Source organism: Nannospalax galili, unplaced genomic scaffold (genome assembly GCF_000622305.1).
Source record: "Nannospalax galili isolate Female #2095 unplaced genomic scaffold, S.galili_v1.0 scaffold285, whole genome shotgun sequence".
Classification (NCBI taxonomy): domain Eukaryota; kingdom Metazoa; phylum Chordata; class Mammalia; order Rodentia; family Spalacidae; genus Nannospalax; species Nannospalax galili.
This window is the reverse complement of record NW_008355157.1, coordinates 2,779,682-2,797,634: the sequence shown is the minus strand read 5'-3', so window position 1 is coordinate 2,797,634 and position 17,953 is coordinate 2,779,682. Positions and strand designations below refer to the sequence as shown.

At 37.9% G+C, this 17,953-nt stretch overlaps 1 protein-coding gene across 3 annotated transcripts in view; it reads right to left on the bottom strand.

Moving 5' to 3' along the window:
* Gphn (gephyrin) overlaps positions 1-17,953 on the bottom strand; it is a 578,173-nt gene that overhangs the window by 10,793 nt on the left and 549,427 nt on the right. For all 3 annotated transcript variants that reach the window (XM_008852141.3, XM_008852142.2, XM_008852140.2), the window contains 2 exons: positions 12,283-12,347; positions 4,797-4,900 (listed from right to left, as the gene is read on the bottom strand). In XM_008852141.3, coding sequence (XP_008850363.1) covers positions 4,797-4,900; positions 12,283-12,347 — 169 coding nt within the window. The remainder of the gene's footprint in view (positions 1-4,796; positions 4,901-12,282; positions 12,348-17,953) is intronic.

Genomic DNA, 17,953 nt, shown 5'->3' with positions numbered 1-17,953 from the left:
AAGTATGAGACAAAAATAATTACACATAATCTTAAAATTTCTAAGGTCATAGTTTAGTCAACTAGTTTTAGGAACAAAATATATGTCTAGTCAAGCTTTATCTGAGGTCTGGTTTTTGCCCAAGCATTGTCTACATGGCACATGGCAATTAAAAGTACAAGACTGGTGGAACTAATATTCTTGGATGTTTAATAGACATACTTTGAGGCCTACACTAATCTGGTCAGAGGGACTTAAAGAACAGTTTTTTGCTCCTTGCTCTCCAAGGCTGAATAAGTCCCAGGGACTATGGAGCATCTCTCAAAATGTCCTTTAAGTGTGGTGAGTCGCCTGTCCTCTTGTTAAGGGAGGTCATGGAGACCCCACAAATGGGCTTGAACCAGTGTCTACTCTACAACGAGGAGGGTCAACTCAGAAGAAACATTTCCTCCATGCTTCCAAGTGAAGCCAGCCATGGTCGAGCAGGACCTTTGACTTATCTTCACATAGGCAGAACTGGTAAAAGAAAGGAGCCAGGAGCTCCTAACAAGCCCCTGTGACCCCTGAGGAACACATCCTCAAATGACCTTAAGAGGTAAAAATAAATTGAGTTTTTGGGCCAACTGTATGGTCTTAAACACCCAAAAGGAAAATATAACCAAAGAGTATAGTCATCAGTATATTTCTTTAAGAATTCAAGGAATTACACTTGTCAGATATTAGGCTTAAGTCTATATAAAAAGTTATTTAGACAATTATTTCTCATTGATGATTTTGTTCCTAACCAGAAAGTGCTGCTCAGATGTAAGACTTCAAATCTTGGTCTCCAGTACTGTAGTGCCCACCTGTAGGTGAGGGAGACAACCAGCTATTGTTCTAAAATGATGTATATATTTGTTTTTTTCCCCTATCCAGAAGCCTTTGAGAGGGAACTGACACTGATTCTAACCACTCCAACAGCTATCAAAATACCTGAAAGCAAATCCTGAATCCATCACTCTAGAGTCCAGCCTTGGAAGACAAAAGGAAACTGAGGAGGAACCCAATAGAGGGATGCTTTTGGAGGCTCTTGTCAAGAAATTCCAATGGATTCTCATATGAACATTTGAAAACTGCCCTGTTCTTTTTCTAGTTCCCTCTCTAGAACTTGTAATGATAATTACTTTTGCCTTTACTTCTCCTTCACATCTCCTATTCAGGATTCAAGGACTTTCTTTTCCCCCTAGAAGTAAGATTTATGCAATTTGGGAGTCTTTTAGATAGATCCACTGAAGGGGTACTCCAACTGCCTCACCCTGCATCCCTGTTCAGCATGGAAGAAGCCAGGGCGATCTGCGTCCCTATTCCCTACTAGCAATTTGGGTAACCTCTTCAGAGCATGGTGTGATAAGAATAGGAGGTAGGAATTGGCTAGGCAGTTAGGGTAAGAAGACCCCAAAGAAAAGTAACCAGCTTCTTGGTTAGAACTCACAATGTTCTTGGGCCTCTTAGCAACGTACTCCATTCCAAAGGCCAAAAATGTTGAAAATATTTGGGAACTTTTATCTAATCCTTAAAAGATTTTAGGGTTACCTCTTCAGAGGGGAGAATGTTAGAGTAGCCAAAAGCCTCATAAAAAATAAATGAATGAAAGAAGAAGAAAGAGTACATGAAGTCATCAGAAAAAAGTGATAGGGAGATATGGGAGGAGTTGGAGGGGTAGGAGTAGGCATGGATTTGATTAAAACACCTTATATGCATGTATGAAATTCTCAAATTATTCATTAAAAAAAGAAAGTTATTAAACTAAGAAGGGAGATGGTGGTGGTACAGACAGAACCTTCCAGGAAGGAGAAAAATCCCAGGCACAGGCAGGGAACCTCATGTTCATTCTGGAAGCTGAATACCTTGGTGTGGGAATGACTTTTAATTAACCCCACCAAAACTCTTGTGTCTTGCAACCATGGTGCCTGACCTCATTTTCTAGGCAGCCTAAATTTGGTGCTCCACTCAAAAAGATAATGAATGAATGGGTATGCTTGAGAGTTAACATATCAAGGCGCTGAAAAGCAGCACCTCATCTCCATTGGACACAGTGGAGCTTGGGAAGGACATGTGACCTTGGATGAATGAGATGTCCTAGAACTAGGGATGAAAAGGTCTGATAGTCTGTCCAGATCAGGGTGGGGCCAAGCTTCTACTACTCCAATTGAAGCTGCAGAAACCATTTTAAACAAATTTCTGTGTGGGGGCTGACTTAGAGACACAGTTCCAGAAACAGAGTTCAGAGACAGTTCCATCAGCACAGTTCCAGGAGACAGACGGTTCTAAGAGATCTAGGGGAAGGAGAGTCCTCTAAGTTCAGGCACACTCTTTTTTGTTTTTTGCTTTTTGTCTCTCTGTAGCCCCAGCTGGCCTGGAACTCACTATGTAGGCCAGGCTGGCCTTGAACTCACAGAGATCCTCCTGCTTCTGCCTCCTGAGTGCTGGGACTAAAGGTGTGCACCACTACGCCCAGGAAAGTTCAGGCCCACTCTTAAAAACTACATTTAAGAGTTAGATTTTTATTGTTCAGGTGATTATAATGTTGGTGTAATAATGCCACAGCTTAGTGTGGAGGCCTCCTGTACTCTTCTGAGGAGTTTGAAGTTAACTGTGATATCATGGGATGTACTGAATAATTTGAATTGGAGTTAGATGATTAGAGTTGATCATAAAAGGGATTTAAGAGACAAAACTAGAAGTAGCTATAGATATGCCAAAAGTTACAGACTAGCAAGTGCTGGAGCCACCATTCAATCCCAGACTCGTTTGGCTACAAAACTCAAGGGGTGTGGACGTGAGGACTTGGGGAGAGTGGTGAAGACCTGGAAGACTGCCAGAGGAATGGAAGAAGTTGGACATCTATAGGACAGATGAGGATAGGTAGGGTGAGTTTTGGTCCCTACTAACTTTGCAAGTTGGCAGCAGTAATTCAAGTAACTGAATTCTCTTCTCTAGTCAGGCTTAGTGGTTTGGGATAAAAAAGGAGAAAGAAGGGAGGATTGAATCCATTTTGTGGATTTCCTCCCTTTTTTTGATTTTATGAGCCAGGGTCTCACTGTGTAGTCCAGGCTAACTTGAACTCAGGATCCTCCTGCCTCAGCTTCCTGACTGCTGGGATTATAGGCATGTTCCCACTCAAATTTGTGGGTTCTTAAATTGGGTTATATTAGAAGGAAGGAGAAGTAAGAAAATAACTGAGAGAGTTTAAGGAGTTGTGTGGTAGACTGTATCACATACCACAGGATTTAGGGCAGAGGAAGGAAAAGGTGAGCCAGAAGGGCTTCTGGACTGAGGGAAAAGGGCAGGAGTAAAGGTTTACTAGATTTTTATATCTACTGATAGATAACTTGCTATTATTCCTAAGTGGTATACCAGAGTTGGTGAATTCTGAGATGGAACATGAGGCCATGGGCAATTTTAGAGGCCTGACCTCAACTTGGGTCTGGTTGATGCTTCTAAAAAGGGGTTAAAAGAGTTTTATCACACTAAATTTTTTGGTAAGTGATATGAAAGTTTTGAGGCACTGTTTCTACAAGTAATATCAGAGAAGGCCTTGGGCATATTTATCCTGGAAATCATGTTTGAAACCTACCAATTAAAAACCTTGATATACATTGGTATGGACTGTTTTTGAATTCATGTTTCTAAAATTTCTATAGCCTAGTTATATTTCTCATTTCCTAATAAATTAAACCAATTTATACTTCTTATTAAGTCATGGGAAGTAGTGTCATTTTAAATATATATTTTTTAAAATCCAGAGGTTGGGGCTGGAGAGATAGCTCAGCAGTTAAGAGCACTGACTTGTCTTGTAGAGGACCCGGGTTCTATTCCCAGCACCCACATGGTGGCTATGAACCGTCCTTAACTCCAGTTCCAGGGGAATCTGAAGCCCTCCACAGGCATTGCATGACATGGGTGCATGTACACACATGCACGCAATACACGCATACACAACTTGTGGGAGTCAGTTCTCTTCTTCCACCATGTGGTTTCTAGGAATTGAACGCAGGTTGTCAGGCTTGGCAGCAAATGCCTTTACCCACTGAGCCATCTTGTCAGCCATCCAGCCATCTTAGATGTTTTTATCCTATGTATCCACAATAATATTTTGTTATTTTCTTTTTCGTGTTTTATGTTCTTTTTGTTAACTAATCATAGCATTCTGTCATATTTAAGTTTATTTTAAAACTCTTGAAAAATCATAGCTTGGTACTGTACTTTATGCTGTCAAGAAAGTCATTTATTAGTAATACAAAAAATGTATAACATAATTAGAAGTAGTAAGTTAAGTGAGTAGTGTTGGTAGAGAATAAGATTCTAATTTCCAAGTGACTTTTACTATAGTATATTTCCTGACTTAGCAGTCCTTTTCCAAACAATGTAGTTACTTTTCCCTCCTGAAGTACCAGTCTCTTTTTAGTTCTTTTTCACCCTTTTCTGAAATTTTTGAGGTAGAAATCACATAAAAAACAAGTAGGTTAATTTTAGTCCTCCATGAACTTACACTGGGCAAATATTTCTTATCTCTTATTCTACACAGGTCTAGTGTTAGTGTGGTGCCGGCCACTTTCTGTTTACTGCTTTGTTCTTATGACCCACTTGAAGTCTGAAGCCTTGCTCTCTGGATGCTTTTATGAACTTCATGAAGTCATGTTGGAGGAAAATAAAAAAGTGACTGTTCCTTTTCATTTTCCATCACAAACAGGAGAATATTACCACATTTACATTTTGGGCAGTTAGTACTTGTTACCCAGCTTCCATTTTGGTTTCTGGTCATTAGGAAACATTACCCTGGCTTTGATGATGGTTGGCCGAGGATCCAAGATACCCTGCATCTTTCTCAGTGCAGGCACAACAAAGAGATTGCAGGTGACCACAGCTGATACAGGATTCCCTGAAATTCAACCAAGTAGTTATTTATATTATACCACATAAAAATTCGTTAAGTAATTATATATGTGTATACCTTCGGATATGACAGAACCCAATGAAAGTGACTATTAGTCTTTTTCTTCTGAATCATTTTGAATTTGACAGAATGGCAGATGTGAGGCAGAGTGAACCACGTGCTATAGAAGGTATGAACCTTTGGGTCTTCCAAGAAAACACAAGTTCTGATACTCAGAAGCTCTTTGACACTCCTTCTGCTTTCCTGAGAGCCATTGATCGAAAACCATTGCTATCCTTAAGTGTGTGTGTGTGTGTGTGTGTGTGTGTGTGTGTGTGTGTATATATATGTAGGGTTGTGAGGTGGTGGAGACTGAGCCCAGGGCTGAGTTCGTGTGAAGCACATACTTTACCACTGAGTATCAACTCCTTAATCTTGATAAGTTAAATGTTTCTTATATCTTCTTGTTATTTTTAAAGCATTTTTATTGTCGGAATATGCTTGGTATAAAAAAAATAGAAAATATAAATAAGCGTAAGGAAGTTTATCTATGATCATCTCTATCCAGAGATATCTTTAAATTTTAAACAAGAACCAAAGGATTACTTGAATACAATTATGTATCATATTTGGAACAGGGCCTTTAAGGTGGTGATCGAAGCTTGGTGAAGACATAGCTTGGAGAAGACATAGGATAGGGCCCTCATGCAATACAAAAAGCAGAAGAGATCTGAGAAGAATACATGACCGAGGAAAGGCCAAGGGAGTCAGAAGGCGGCCAACTGTAAGGCAGGCAGGAAGGCCTCATCAGAGGTCAGTACTGCTGCCATCTTGAGGTTTGGACTTTCAGCTTCCAGAACTATGAGGGAACAAATCTGTTGTCTAAATTACCCATTCTGGGTTTGTCTATGGCAGCTGAACAGTTGTATCAGACTGTTATAAATACCAAGTTCTTTTAAAGCTATCAGAAGAATTTCAGAAATTCTTCTGATTCTTTCCGAGAATAGACAAATCTAGGTGGGTCATGTGCTTCAGAGTGAAAGAGGGCAGCTATGCAAAGTAAAAACTGGGTCCAAACAACATATTTTGTTTGCATTTTATATTAACTAACTGATCAAGCTGCACAACTTTGTTAACTCCCAAACTTTTTTTTTTTTTTTTTCCCTTTTGAAACAGTCTTGCTATGGAGCTGCAGTCTGGCTTTGAGTTCATGGGAATCCTTCTACCTTAGTTGTGTGTTTTCTTTATTTGCACAATCTAGATTAATAAAAGGTATTGAAGACGTGCTTGGATTATAGTTGTACACTACCACACTTGGCCTAACAAACCTTTTGAATTGAACTCTGCTCATCCACAAAATGAAGGGTTAGGACTACATGATTCTCCAAATCTCTACTAATTGTAAAATCCCAATTTTAGTAATTATTAGTAATTATTTTGTGTAGTTGTATATAACACTGCATGTTTACATTGGTAGTGGGGAATGGGCTATTTTAGTTTTTGGTTCCCTTTCCCTAAATGCTGTCAATTCCATCCTCGAAGTAAGAGACATGGTCAATTTATAAAAGTACATCTTCAATTCTCTTGTACTGACAAAATAGTTAAGGTAATTTTATCCTTTGTTTACTAGCACATATACATCATACATAATAGTGGGTTTAGTTATGATAATTTCATGCATGTATTTACTGTACTTCATCATATCCCTCCACTGCCTTCTGTTGTTTCTCCCTGTCCCACTGTTTCCCTTCCTCTTGCTGTGCTCTGGCAAAGACTTCAAGCACTATACTGAGTAAGAGTAGACATCCTTGCCTCATCCTTAAAGGATATAAATTTAGTTTTATCCTATTTAGTATAATGTTTGAAATATTTTTCATAAACAGCCTTTATTATGCGGACATACTTTGCTTCTATTCCTACTAGTTTCTTCATGGTTTTTCTCACAAATGATGAACTTTGTTAGAGGTCCTTCCTGCATCTATTGATATCATCGCTGGGATGCAAGTTTTCAAAGTATTCCCTTATGATCCTCTGAGTTTCATTGGTATCTGTTATAATTGCCAGTTTTCATCCATAATTTTATTAATTTGGGTCTTCTCTCCTTTTTTCATTGATTCATGTTTTGCACTGTTCTTTTAGTCTCCATTTTATTAGTTCCTGCCCTAACCTTTTTTATGTCTTTCCATCAATTAATTTTGGGTTTGGCTTGTTCTTGTTCTTCTTAGACCTTGAGATATATCAAGTTATTTGAGACCGCCCTGATTTTTTTTTAAAATTTATTTATTTTATGTGTATGAGTGTATTGTCTGCATGTACATGAGTATACCCATGTCGTGCAATGCCCCGGAGGTCAGAGGAGAGCTTCAGATTCCCCTGGAACTGGAGTTAAGGATGGTTCATAGCCACCATGTGGGTGCTGGGAATCGAACCCAGGTCCTCTGCAAGAGCAGTCAGGGTTCTTAACCACTGATCCATCTCTCCAGCCCCGACCTCCCTGATTTTTAAACATAAGCTTTCATAGCTATAAACTTTCTTTGCTCTCAGAAGTGCCTTTATTGTATTCCAAATGTTTATAAAGTTAGGCTTTTATTTTTATTTGATTTTAGGAATTTTTAAATTCCCTCTTCAGTTTCTTCAATAACCCATTCATCAGTGAAGAATATACTAGTCAGCATCCTTGTTTGTATAGTTTCTCTTACTATTGACTTCAAGTTTTATTCCATTGTAGTATGAAAGAATAAGTTATTTTAAAATTGAATTTGTTAAGACTTGCTTTATGACTGAACATGTGACTTATTTTGGAAAATATCCCACGGACAGCTGAGTAGAATATATATTCTGCCATTTTTGAATGGAACATTGATGTCTGTTACTTCCATTTGATCCAGAAGGCAGTTTCACTTTAAAGTTTCTTTGTTGACTTTTGTCTGGATGCTGTATCTATTACTGAGAGTGGGGACTAAAGTCACTTACTACTTTTGCATTTAGACCTATCTGTCCCTTTAGGTCCAAGAGTGTTTGCTTTATGAAACTGTGTGCATCAATCTTCATTGCATACACATTTATAATCATTGATCTTATTGATGGATTGTTCCCCTTATTAATATACACTGACTTCCTTTATTACTTTTGACTGATTTGGCCTTAAGTCTATTCTGTCAGATATGACCTCAGGTACCCTTGCTTGCTCTTGGCTTCCATTTGCTTGGTATATCATTTTTCTATTTTTTCACTTTCATCTCTGTATGTCTTTGCCAGTGAAGTGTGATTTCGGCAGACAACAATTGGACCTTGTATTTTAAAATCTTTAAGAAAATTTTTAAAATTTATTATTTCTATTTTATATGTATGAATGTATTGCCTACATGTGTGTAACTGCACCCTTGTCATGCAATGCCCATGGAAGTCAGAAGAGGGTGTCGTATCCTCTGGAAGTGGAGTTATGAATGGTTGTTAGCCACCATGTGGGTACTGGGAATAGAACCCGGGTCTTCTGCAAGAGCAGTCAGTGCTCTTAATCACTGACCCATCTCTCCAGTCCCAATCTTGTATTTTTTTTAAAAAAATTTCTTTTGTCTTCTTAACATTTAAGGTGTTAGCCAGGTGTGGTGGCGCATGCCTTTGATCCCAGCACTCCGGAGGCAGAGGCAGGTGGATCGTTGTGAGTTCAAGGCCAGCCTGGTCTACATAGTGAGTTCAGGTCATCTGGGACTACAGGGAGACCCTGTCTCAAAAAGACAAAATTTTTTTTAAGAAGTTATTTATGCATATGTGTGTAGGCCAGGTGTGTGCAGGTGCCAGAGAAGGTCAAAATAGGGCATTGGATTCCCTAGATCTTGAGTTACTGGAAGTTGTGAGCTGCCTGACATGGATGCTGGGACCCTAACTCAGGTATTCTGGAGGAGTAGCAAGGACTTTTAACTGCTGAGTCATGTCTCTAGTCCAGGACCTTGTATTGTAATGTAATCATCTAGTATACATCTTTTAGTTGGAGAGTTAGGACCATTTACATTTAGGGTTATTACTGAGAGGTAAGCTTTTTTTTAATTGCAGAAAGTTATGAGTGATACTAATAACTTCAGTAGAAACACAGAAGACTTTTTTCTCTCCTTGCTATAGTCAAACATCCCTGATTGGCTTTAAACTTATGATCCTCTTTCCTCAGCTTCCCAAGAGCTTGGAATATAGGCATGCACTACTATACTCCCATGTGACAGCAGAATCTTAATGAATACTAATTACTTTTCCCTTACTTCAAAATACATTACCAGATGATTATAAAATTGCTGTAATACTTAAGCTTTTTTAAAAAAATGGTTTCATAGACTAAAAAGAACTGGAATGATTACTAAAAAGTTGTAAATTGTAATTATTTCTAGGTAGTGGTTATGATTATGTATAACATTTCTTTATTCTTATATTCTTACCTGTATCTTTTTCTTTTCTTTTTTTTTTCTTGGTCTCTTTTAGACAGGGTCTCCTTATAGCCCCAGCTAGTCTGGAACTCACTATGTAGACCAGGCTGGCCTTGATCTTACAGAGATCTGCCTACCTCTGCCTCCTGAGTGCTGGGATTAATGGCGTGTGCCACTACCCCCAGCATCTGTATTTTCTTTTTAAATATTTTATTTGTTATTTTACTTTATGTGTATGAGTGTATTGCCTGCACGTGTGTAAATGCACCTGTGTTGTGCAATGCCTGTAGAGGTCAGAAGAAGGTGGTCAGACCCCCTGGAACTGGAGTTACAGATGGTTGTTAGGTGTCAGGTGGGTGCTGGAATTGAACCTGGGACCTCTGCATGAACAGTCAGTGCTCTTAACCCCTGAGCCATCTTTCCAGCCCCCTTAGCTGTATTTTCTAAGTTTTAAAAGAAAGCTTTAAGTTTTAATTTATTTATTTGTGTGTGTGCGTGTGTGTGTGTGTGTGTGGTGTATACGTGCATGCATGAAATGGCACATGTGAGGGGGACACAGGACAACTCCAGGGAGTTGCTTTTCTCGTTCCACCATATGGTGGAACTCAGGTTATTTGGGTTGATGGTAGGTGCTTTTACCCACGAACCCATCTTGCTGAGCCCTTATTCTAAGTTTTTACAGAGAACACATAATTTTAAAAAGCAAAAAAAAAAAACACCCCAAAACAAATAAATATATTATACTGGCTAAAATTTAAGATTGGTGAAAACCTTTAAGTATATGGTCTTCAAGGAAAGCAGAAATACACTTAGAAATTGAAGCTCCCTGTATACTGAACACCTTTGCTAGTTCTACTACCTGAACTGTGAGCTGCTGCTGCCCTCTTTTGGCTCATTCAGGCTTAGCAGAGGGAGATTCAACTAGAAGTAGAGATTTGAAGAGGGGTTTTAATTTTGTAGAATTTTTTTTGTAGATGTTTCATTAGAAATGAAATTTTGTATATTTCATTAGAAATGGTGAAGAGAGTTTCCACAAAGATTTGTTCTAGTATCACTGATAAACTAGTTTGTAGTTGAACTCACACCTTCTGTAGAGAAAGTAGAGACTCTTTTAGACAAAATAAAGCTAGGAAGAATAGATTTTTTTTTCATATAATGGTTTTCAGAATGACTGAGGAAACATTAAAGGCCGAAGGTGTTAGCTGTATGCCACACATACATTTTGGAGGTTGTCGTATGTGTGTGTGCCCTCAGTATTTTTTGTATAATACCAATTTAGTATCTTTTATGCTTATAGATAGGGGCTTAAAATGCTGTTAACATTTAAAGTTCTTCTGCCTGCATCTACTTCTTATAGCTCTATTTTGAAATTTGCTTAATATAAAAAAATAAATCTCTCAAACCTATGAGATTTGTGGGTCTTAAAGGACAAGAAGTTACTTTCTCTGAAGTAATCTGTGAGCAGAATTATTACAGGTTTTAATTTTTTTTAGTATTTTATTTATTATTTTTATTTTATGTGTTATGAGTGAATTGCCTATGTGTGTGTTAGTGCACCCATGTCGTGCAATGCACGCAGAGTTGGGAGAGGGCATTGGATTCCCTGGAACTGGAGTTATTGATGGTTGTTAGCTGCCTTGTGGGTGCTGGGAATGGAACTGGGTCTTCTGCAAGAGCAGTTAGTGCTTTTAACCACCGAGCCATCTCTCTAGCACCACCCCCACACCCTTTTTTGAGGCTAGATCACACTCAATAGCCAAGGCTGACTTGGAATTCACTATGCAGCTAAGGCTGGCCTTGAAATTGTGGTGATTTCCCTGTCTCAGCCTCTCCAGTTTTGGAATTATAGGTATAAGTCGTCACATCCTAAAGAATAATTTTTTTTGTCTTTTTGAAGCAGGGTCTCCCTGTAGCCCCAGCTATCCTGGAACTCACTATGTAGACCAGGCTGCCTTGAACTCACAGAGATCCGCCTGCCTCTGCCTCCCGATTGCTGGGACTACAGGTGTGTGCCACCATGCCTGGCTCTAAAGGATAATTTTTAAAGTTAAGAAAAATAATAAGTAGATCTATGAAGGTTTTAAACTGCTTTAAAATTTATTAAGACTCATAAAGACAAAAATTCATGGATAAAAGTAATAAAATCTGAATTTTAAAAATTCTTGTTGGGGCACACACCTTAAATCCAGCCCTTGGGAAGCAGAGGTAGGCAGATCTCTGTGAGGCCAGCCTGGTCTAATATCAAGTTCCAGGCCAGCTGGGGCCACAGGGAGACCTTGTCTCAAAAAGACCATATTTTACAAAAAATCTTATAAATTGGACAAACTTGGTTTTTCTACAGTCTGAACACATAAGTTTCTACTCACATGGGAGTAAGGTGGTGATGGTGCTGTCAGACTGATGATGTGTGAGGCCTAGCTGAGATCTATCAATATTAGCAGTCCTGTCTTCCTGCTCCTTTTTTCCCTAACAATCCCAAACTATGCAAGGACCAAAGGTAGATCTGCTCAAACTTTCTTTGTAGCTCAGGCGGTCCTCATTTCATGATCTTTCTTCCTGAGCCACCTTAGTGCTCTAATTACAGATATGCATCACAATATCTGGCTATACTTTCTGATTTAATATTTCATGGTTGACAATACTTCTAGCTGTGGGAGCTGATCAGACTGCTAACTCTGACCAATTTCCTATAAGAAAAAGGCAGCTGGCAGAGGAAGGTCTAGTGATAGCTGAAAACTGGTCATCCTCTTAGGGCTAGGCCTGCACTCTGGAAGATATTATCTGGTTTGATCAGATATTAGGTCCGTTTTATAGGTGAAGAAACAATATCTACAGTATTAGAACTTCAGTCTAGCTGGTCAGATTCAAAATCAAGTAATATGATTAGAGACTGGTCATCTGAGAAGCTCCCCCACCCCCCAAATTTGGTCATTTTTTCTAGAAAAAGGAGAAAACAATTTTAATGATTCTTACCTGGTAGTGCAAAAATAATTTTTCTTACACCATCAATATCCAAAGTTGCAAATGTTGTTGGCAAGCTGGAAATAAAAAAGAGTGTACTTGTTTGTGACTGCTATGGAACACGAGAGGTGAACTGAGCACTCTAGCTCTTTGTTTTGTGGTTATGCCTGCAGATCACCTATCATAGAAAGTACTTTTCTGTTGATTTGCCTTTAAATCTTCTTTTTTTTTGAGACAGAGTCTCTCTGTTTGGTCTGGAACTCACAGAGATCTGCCGGCCTCTGCCTCCCGAGTGCTGGGACTAAAGGCATGTGCCACCATGCCTGACTAAAATTTGCCTTTAAATCTTTACACTCTGAAATCAATCTTTTTAGTACCATCTATTTTCAAGTAAACCAAATTTCCTGATTTTCTGTTTTACTTTTCCCCTCCTTGCCAGTTCTATAAGAATGTATTCCAAAATCGTGTGATTCCCAATTTTCCTACTCTTCTACTTAGTGTTTACAGTACTTTTGCTAGAGATTTAAGTCAATCTTATTATTCGATAATATAAAGGTGCTTTTGAACTATCCAAATAAAAACATTCCTTGGCTAGAACAAAGTTAAAGTAACAATAATAAATATTATCAAATTTTCCTTTCTCAAGATTCTGATATAAGCTCTTATAGGGAACATGGGACAGGTGAGTGGTGTGGAGGGGTAGGCAGTTGAGGAGTGATTTTTTTTTTGTTAATTTACTTTTCTTTTATGTGTATGAATGTTTTGCCTGCATGTAAGTGCACCTGTGCAATGCACTGTCCACAGAGACAAGAAGTGGGTGTCAGATCCCCCTCAAACTGGAGGTAAGCACAGGTGTTAGCTGCCATGTGTGTGTGGGGAACCGAACCCAGTGCTCTTAATGGTTGAGTCATCTCTTTATCCCCCAGTGACCTTTTTCTATTATTTATCCTTTTGTAGAATTTTTGCTATATAGTTTATATATTAATGAAATCTGAATGATGCAAAATCCTCAGGGAATGCTGAAACTTCCATATAGGCAAAAAGTAACCCTTTAAAGCACCCAAATTATGTTTGTTTTTGCCATTAATTAAAAAAATTAACATCTATTGTGGGTGTTTGTGCCACAGCTCATGTGAGAGTCAATGCTCTCCTATCATGGGGGTCAAGGCGTTTGAGCTCAGTGCATCAGGCTCGATAACAAGTGCTACTGAGCCATCTCTCTGGGTCCTTGGCTTGATCTTTTAAAAATAGATCATTCCCTCATTATCCTTTACAATAATATCATGACAGTGACATTTTTGACGATTTATAGCTATCATTGATATGTCATAGTTCAGTGATGGTAGATTCAGATCACAAGGATACTTTGGGTTGTTTTATAAACAATAATTCCATGTTGCTATGATCCTATGTTTCTCATCTGTTTTTTCCTAGTTTTTAGAATAATAATAATGAAAAATTAAATTACTACTTAAAAGTAACACATATGTATCACGTACATTATTTCATGTAAGTCTCACAAAATCCCCAAAAGTGACAAATTGTTATACCATTTAATAGACGAGGAGACTGAAACCAAGAGATACTAAACAATTTGGCTCAATCTCACTTGGTTACTAAGTGGGGAAACAAAGATTTGGAACCAAGGTTGTTTTAACTTTACGGTTCATATTAGATAAAGTTAGTATGGGTATTCTATGAAATGTTATTACATGGACTTTGGGACCTCTGTTTTTTCTTATTTCCCCAATTCTTTGCTGTATTTTAGAAAAATGAGATTTGACTGTCATATCAATTTATAGGTATGTAACTTGGCAACAAATATTCTCGTGTTATGAAAATAACTTCCCAGATGCATTCTAGAGAACAGCTAGATTCACTACAGATGAGCCATAGCAGGTCTGGTTGATAATCTCCAAGTGATTTTCTGAGTATTTTTTAAATTGTGTATGTGTATGTGCATATGTATATGTGCATGTGGAGGCCAGAGGTAGATAGTGTCTTCTTCTGTGGCTCTCCATCTTATTTTTGAGACAAAGTTTCTAACTAAACCTTTAGCTCAGTGGCTAGACTGACTGGTCAGCAAACCCTGGGCATTCTCTTGTCTCTGTCTTCCAACACTGGGATTACAGGTGTATATTACTGATCTCAGCTTTTTATGTAGGTGCTAGGAATCTAAACTCAGGTCCTATACTTATGCAGCAAACACTTTACTGACTGAGCCATCTCCTTAGCCCTGGGTATCTTTTTCTTTAAAACCAAAGACATAATTATATTTGGAATGCATTGTATATGGAAAGAACAATCTACTTGAATATTTTCTGCTCCTTTTTTTAATATTAGTAAGTAGCAATTACCACTAAAATCTTATTACTTTTAGAAAAGTATAAAATTCTGGCCAGTTAAAAAAAGCCCACTTAAATTTCTAAGCCACTTTGTTATAGCAAACAAGTACATAGATAATTGTATTTAAAACCAACATAGTGTATAAGGGCACTTTAAATCACCTTTTACATCTTATATTTACAACAAAACATTTTATGCTCATCCATTACCATCACAAGTGTCTTAATCTGGAAATTTTTGTTAGCTCTGGAAAGCTATTTCCTTGGAACTTAGCACATACTGTTTATTCTCTTGAGGCAGAATGTAACAGCATTTATATAATGACTGAGGTACCAAAGTGATATGACTTTAAAGAAGAATAAACATTAGGAATTGAAGAACTAAAGTTGAAGAGAATGGCTAACAATCAAGTGAAAAGAAAAACAGTACAAAAATCACCATCATAGGTGCTGCATTTAATATATATTACACAAATAATTCTATAGAGGTGAGAGCAGCTTATATCATCTTCTTCCCCACAACAAAGGGAAACATCAAAGCAAGTTCTGAGATTAGTGAGAAGCACAATGATATGCTTCAGGATGTCCTGTGTAATCAAACCACTACTGTCCAGAGAGATTTGGGGGGAAATGGAGCATACAATGTTAGTTTATGACAAAATGTTATTCTTAAATGTTTATTTATTTTGCATGCCATGTGTGTGTGTGTGTGTGTGTGTGTGTGTGTGTATGTGTGTGTGATGTGTACATGCCATGGTACCTTGTGTGTGGAGGTCAGAGGACAACCTTCAGGAATTGGATCTCTTTCTCGACTTCTATCATATGGGGTGGTGGCAAGGCTTGGTGGCAAGTGCCTTTACCCACTGAACCATTTTGCCGGCTCAAAATGTTATTCTTAATAGAATGATCTAATCTCACAGTTTCAACAACAAAAGGGTTTTTCTAGCAATAGATATATTTGAGGATACACTCAACAAGCAAGCATAGACATATACTGCAAAGAACTGTAAGTCATAAATTGTGGAGAACACTTTAGGGTTAATCTTAGTTTTGTACCAAATAAGGCCAAATTGTGTAGGCAAAGCCTCATCTTTGTCTTCAAACTGAAACCTGGCATTCAAAAAACTGGGACTATTAGGAGAGCTGGATGACACTCTGGAGAACTGGGTTCAGAAATGTGCTTTTGTTTCCCAAGGCTCACTTGTAACAACTATGAAGCCTGCACTCTACTCTCTCTTAGGGCTCATAAGAGCCACCAGTGTAATTCTGAGCTAAGAATCATTGCTGAAACACTCACCCATACACTGAGGTCTGAACATGAAATCAGAGGTTCACTGAGTAGCAGGGGTCTGAGAGGACAGCTTTACTGCTTGAAGACCATATGTGTTTCCTTAACACCACTGTTCAGCATTCTTTGAGGATTTATAACCAATTATAGGACCTCCCTTCTATACTTACAGGTTATTAGTTTTTAGCTATTCCTATGGGTTATTAGCTTTTAGGAAAGGTGCAAAATCTTGGTATATAACTGTTTTTCTTTCTTTTTGGGAAAGAACAGGAAGCAGTGTTAAACACCATTATAAGGTATTCTTGTGAAGGTAAAAGAAATTGAGTCTGTATCTAATTTAGTCTTTAGAGCTAACGTTTAACCTATAGACTATACAGAAGATACAGGAACATGTTAAATATAACTGAAGGGAGCAATCAGTCAAATCTATTAATCGGAACAAGTGATTTAGTTTCTCCAAGTCACTGACAAAAATAAAACAAAAAAACTACCAAGACACCCACCACCATGAGACCCCAAATACATTAACAAAAGGGGGAAAAGAGGAATAAATATTTTCATTTAATAGAGACTTAATAACTAAATTCAGAATAGTTCTCACTTGAATCCTGAATCAAAACAATTATATAAAAGGCATTCTTTCTCTTATTTGGGAGAATTTGACTATAATGAGGATATTAGAAGATATGAATATATTACTTATTTTGTTAGGTCAGACAATACTATTGCATTTATGTTAGAGAATGTTCTTGTTCTTATGATTTATCAAAATAACATGATATCCAGAATTTGTTTTAAAACAATCTGGTTCTCTCGCTCCCAAAAGAGGTTGGGGAGACTGAGGAAACAGACGAAAGCATGTTGGTAGCTACTAATCTTAGCGATGAACACTTGGGGGCTCACAGAATTTGCTACTTTCATGCATATATGAGAATCTCCATGCTAAACTATTACTTAAAAGGTTGAAGGAGTATGGAGAAAGAGAAAAAGAAGAAGGTGTTAGTATACAGTCATTAAAAAGGGGACACAAGCTGTATGCAGTGGCACACACCTTTAATCCCAGCACTCGGGAGGCAGAGGCAGGTGGATCTCTGTAAGTTCGAAGCCAGCCTGGTCTACATAGTGAGTTCCAGGACAGCTGGGGCTACAGAGAGACCCTGTCTCAAAAAGACCAAAAAAAAAGGGGGGGGGGACACAAACTTGACTCGATAGACCTTAACATAAATGACAGAATGCATGAAATCTGGAGGGTTTTGGGAGGTGCCGATGGGGGAGGGAGTTGAAATATAATTAAGACGTATTGTACGAAAATCACAAAAATTCAAAAGAAAAAAAGTAAAACAAGTTGGAAAAGTTTCTTTGCTTTGTTTATACTAAGCTCATTGATTCATAAGGAAGATGAAATTTCACTTCAAACTGGAACTGCATATATGCAAAGGATTTTAGCACTAATTTTTTTTTATTAAAATAAGTAACCCACAATAGAAAGTGTAAGAAAAAAAAGCATTTAAAATTTGATTAGTTAAAGCAATCCAAACCAATCCCATATAGTAGATAAAATGATTTTCATACCCTGGCTTCATAAAAACCCTGCCAAAATGGATCTGAGCATGAAGATCAATGTCCAGCACCTGCTTGAGATAGTCCTGCAAACATTAAAAAACAGTCACTTTATTTTCAAGCATTTTAATAGACTTTGAACACATTAATTAAGATAAAATTAGTTTATGATGGAAAAGAACATCTTTGCTATTTTAAAGAAGGTGATCTGTGTAACATAACAATGCCTCATTCACTCACTCATTTATTCATTTAATAATTATTTTGGGGGTGCTTGGTGTACACAGAGTATCAATCTAAGCTCAGGGGGATAGAACCTGAATAAAAGAGACAATGCCCCTGCCTTTATAGATATATATTCTGGAGTTGGAGATGGTCCACATGCCTGTAATCCCAGAGTTTGGGAGGAGGAAATAGTCTCGCAAGTTCAAGGCCAGCCTGGACTATATAGTGACATCCTGCTAAAAAAAAAGAAAAAAAGAAAAGAGCA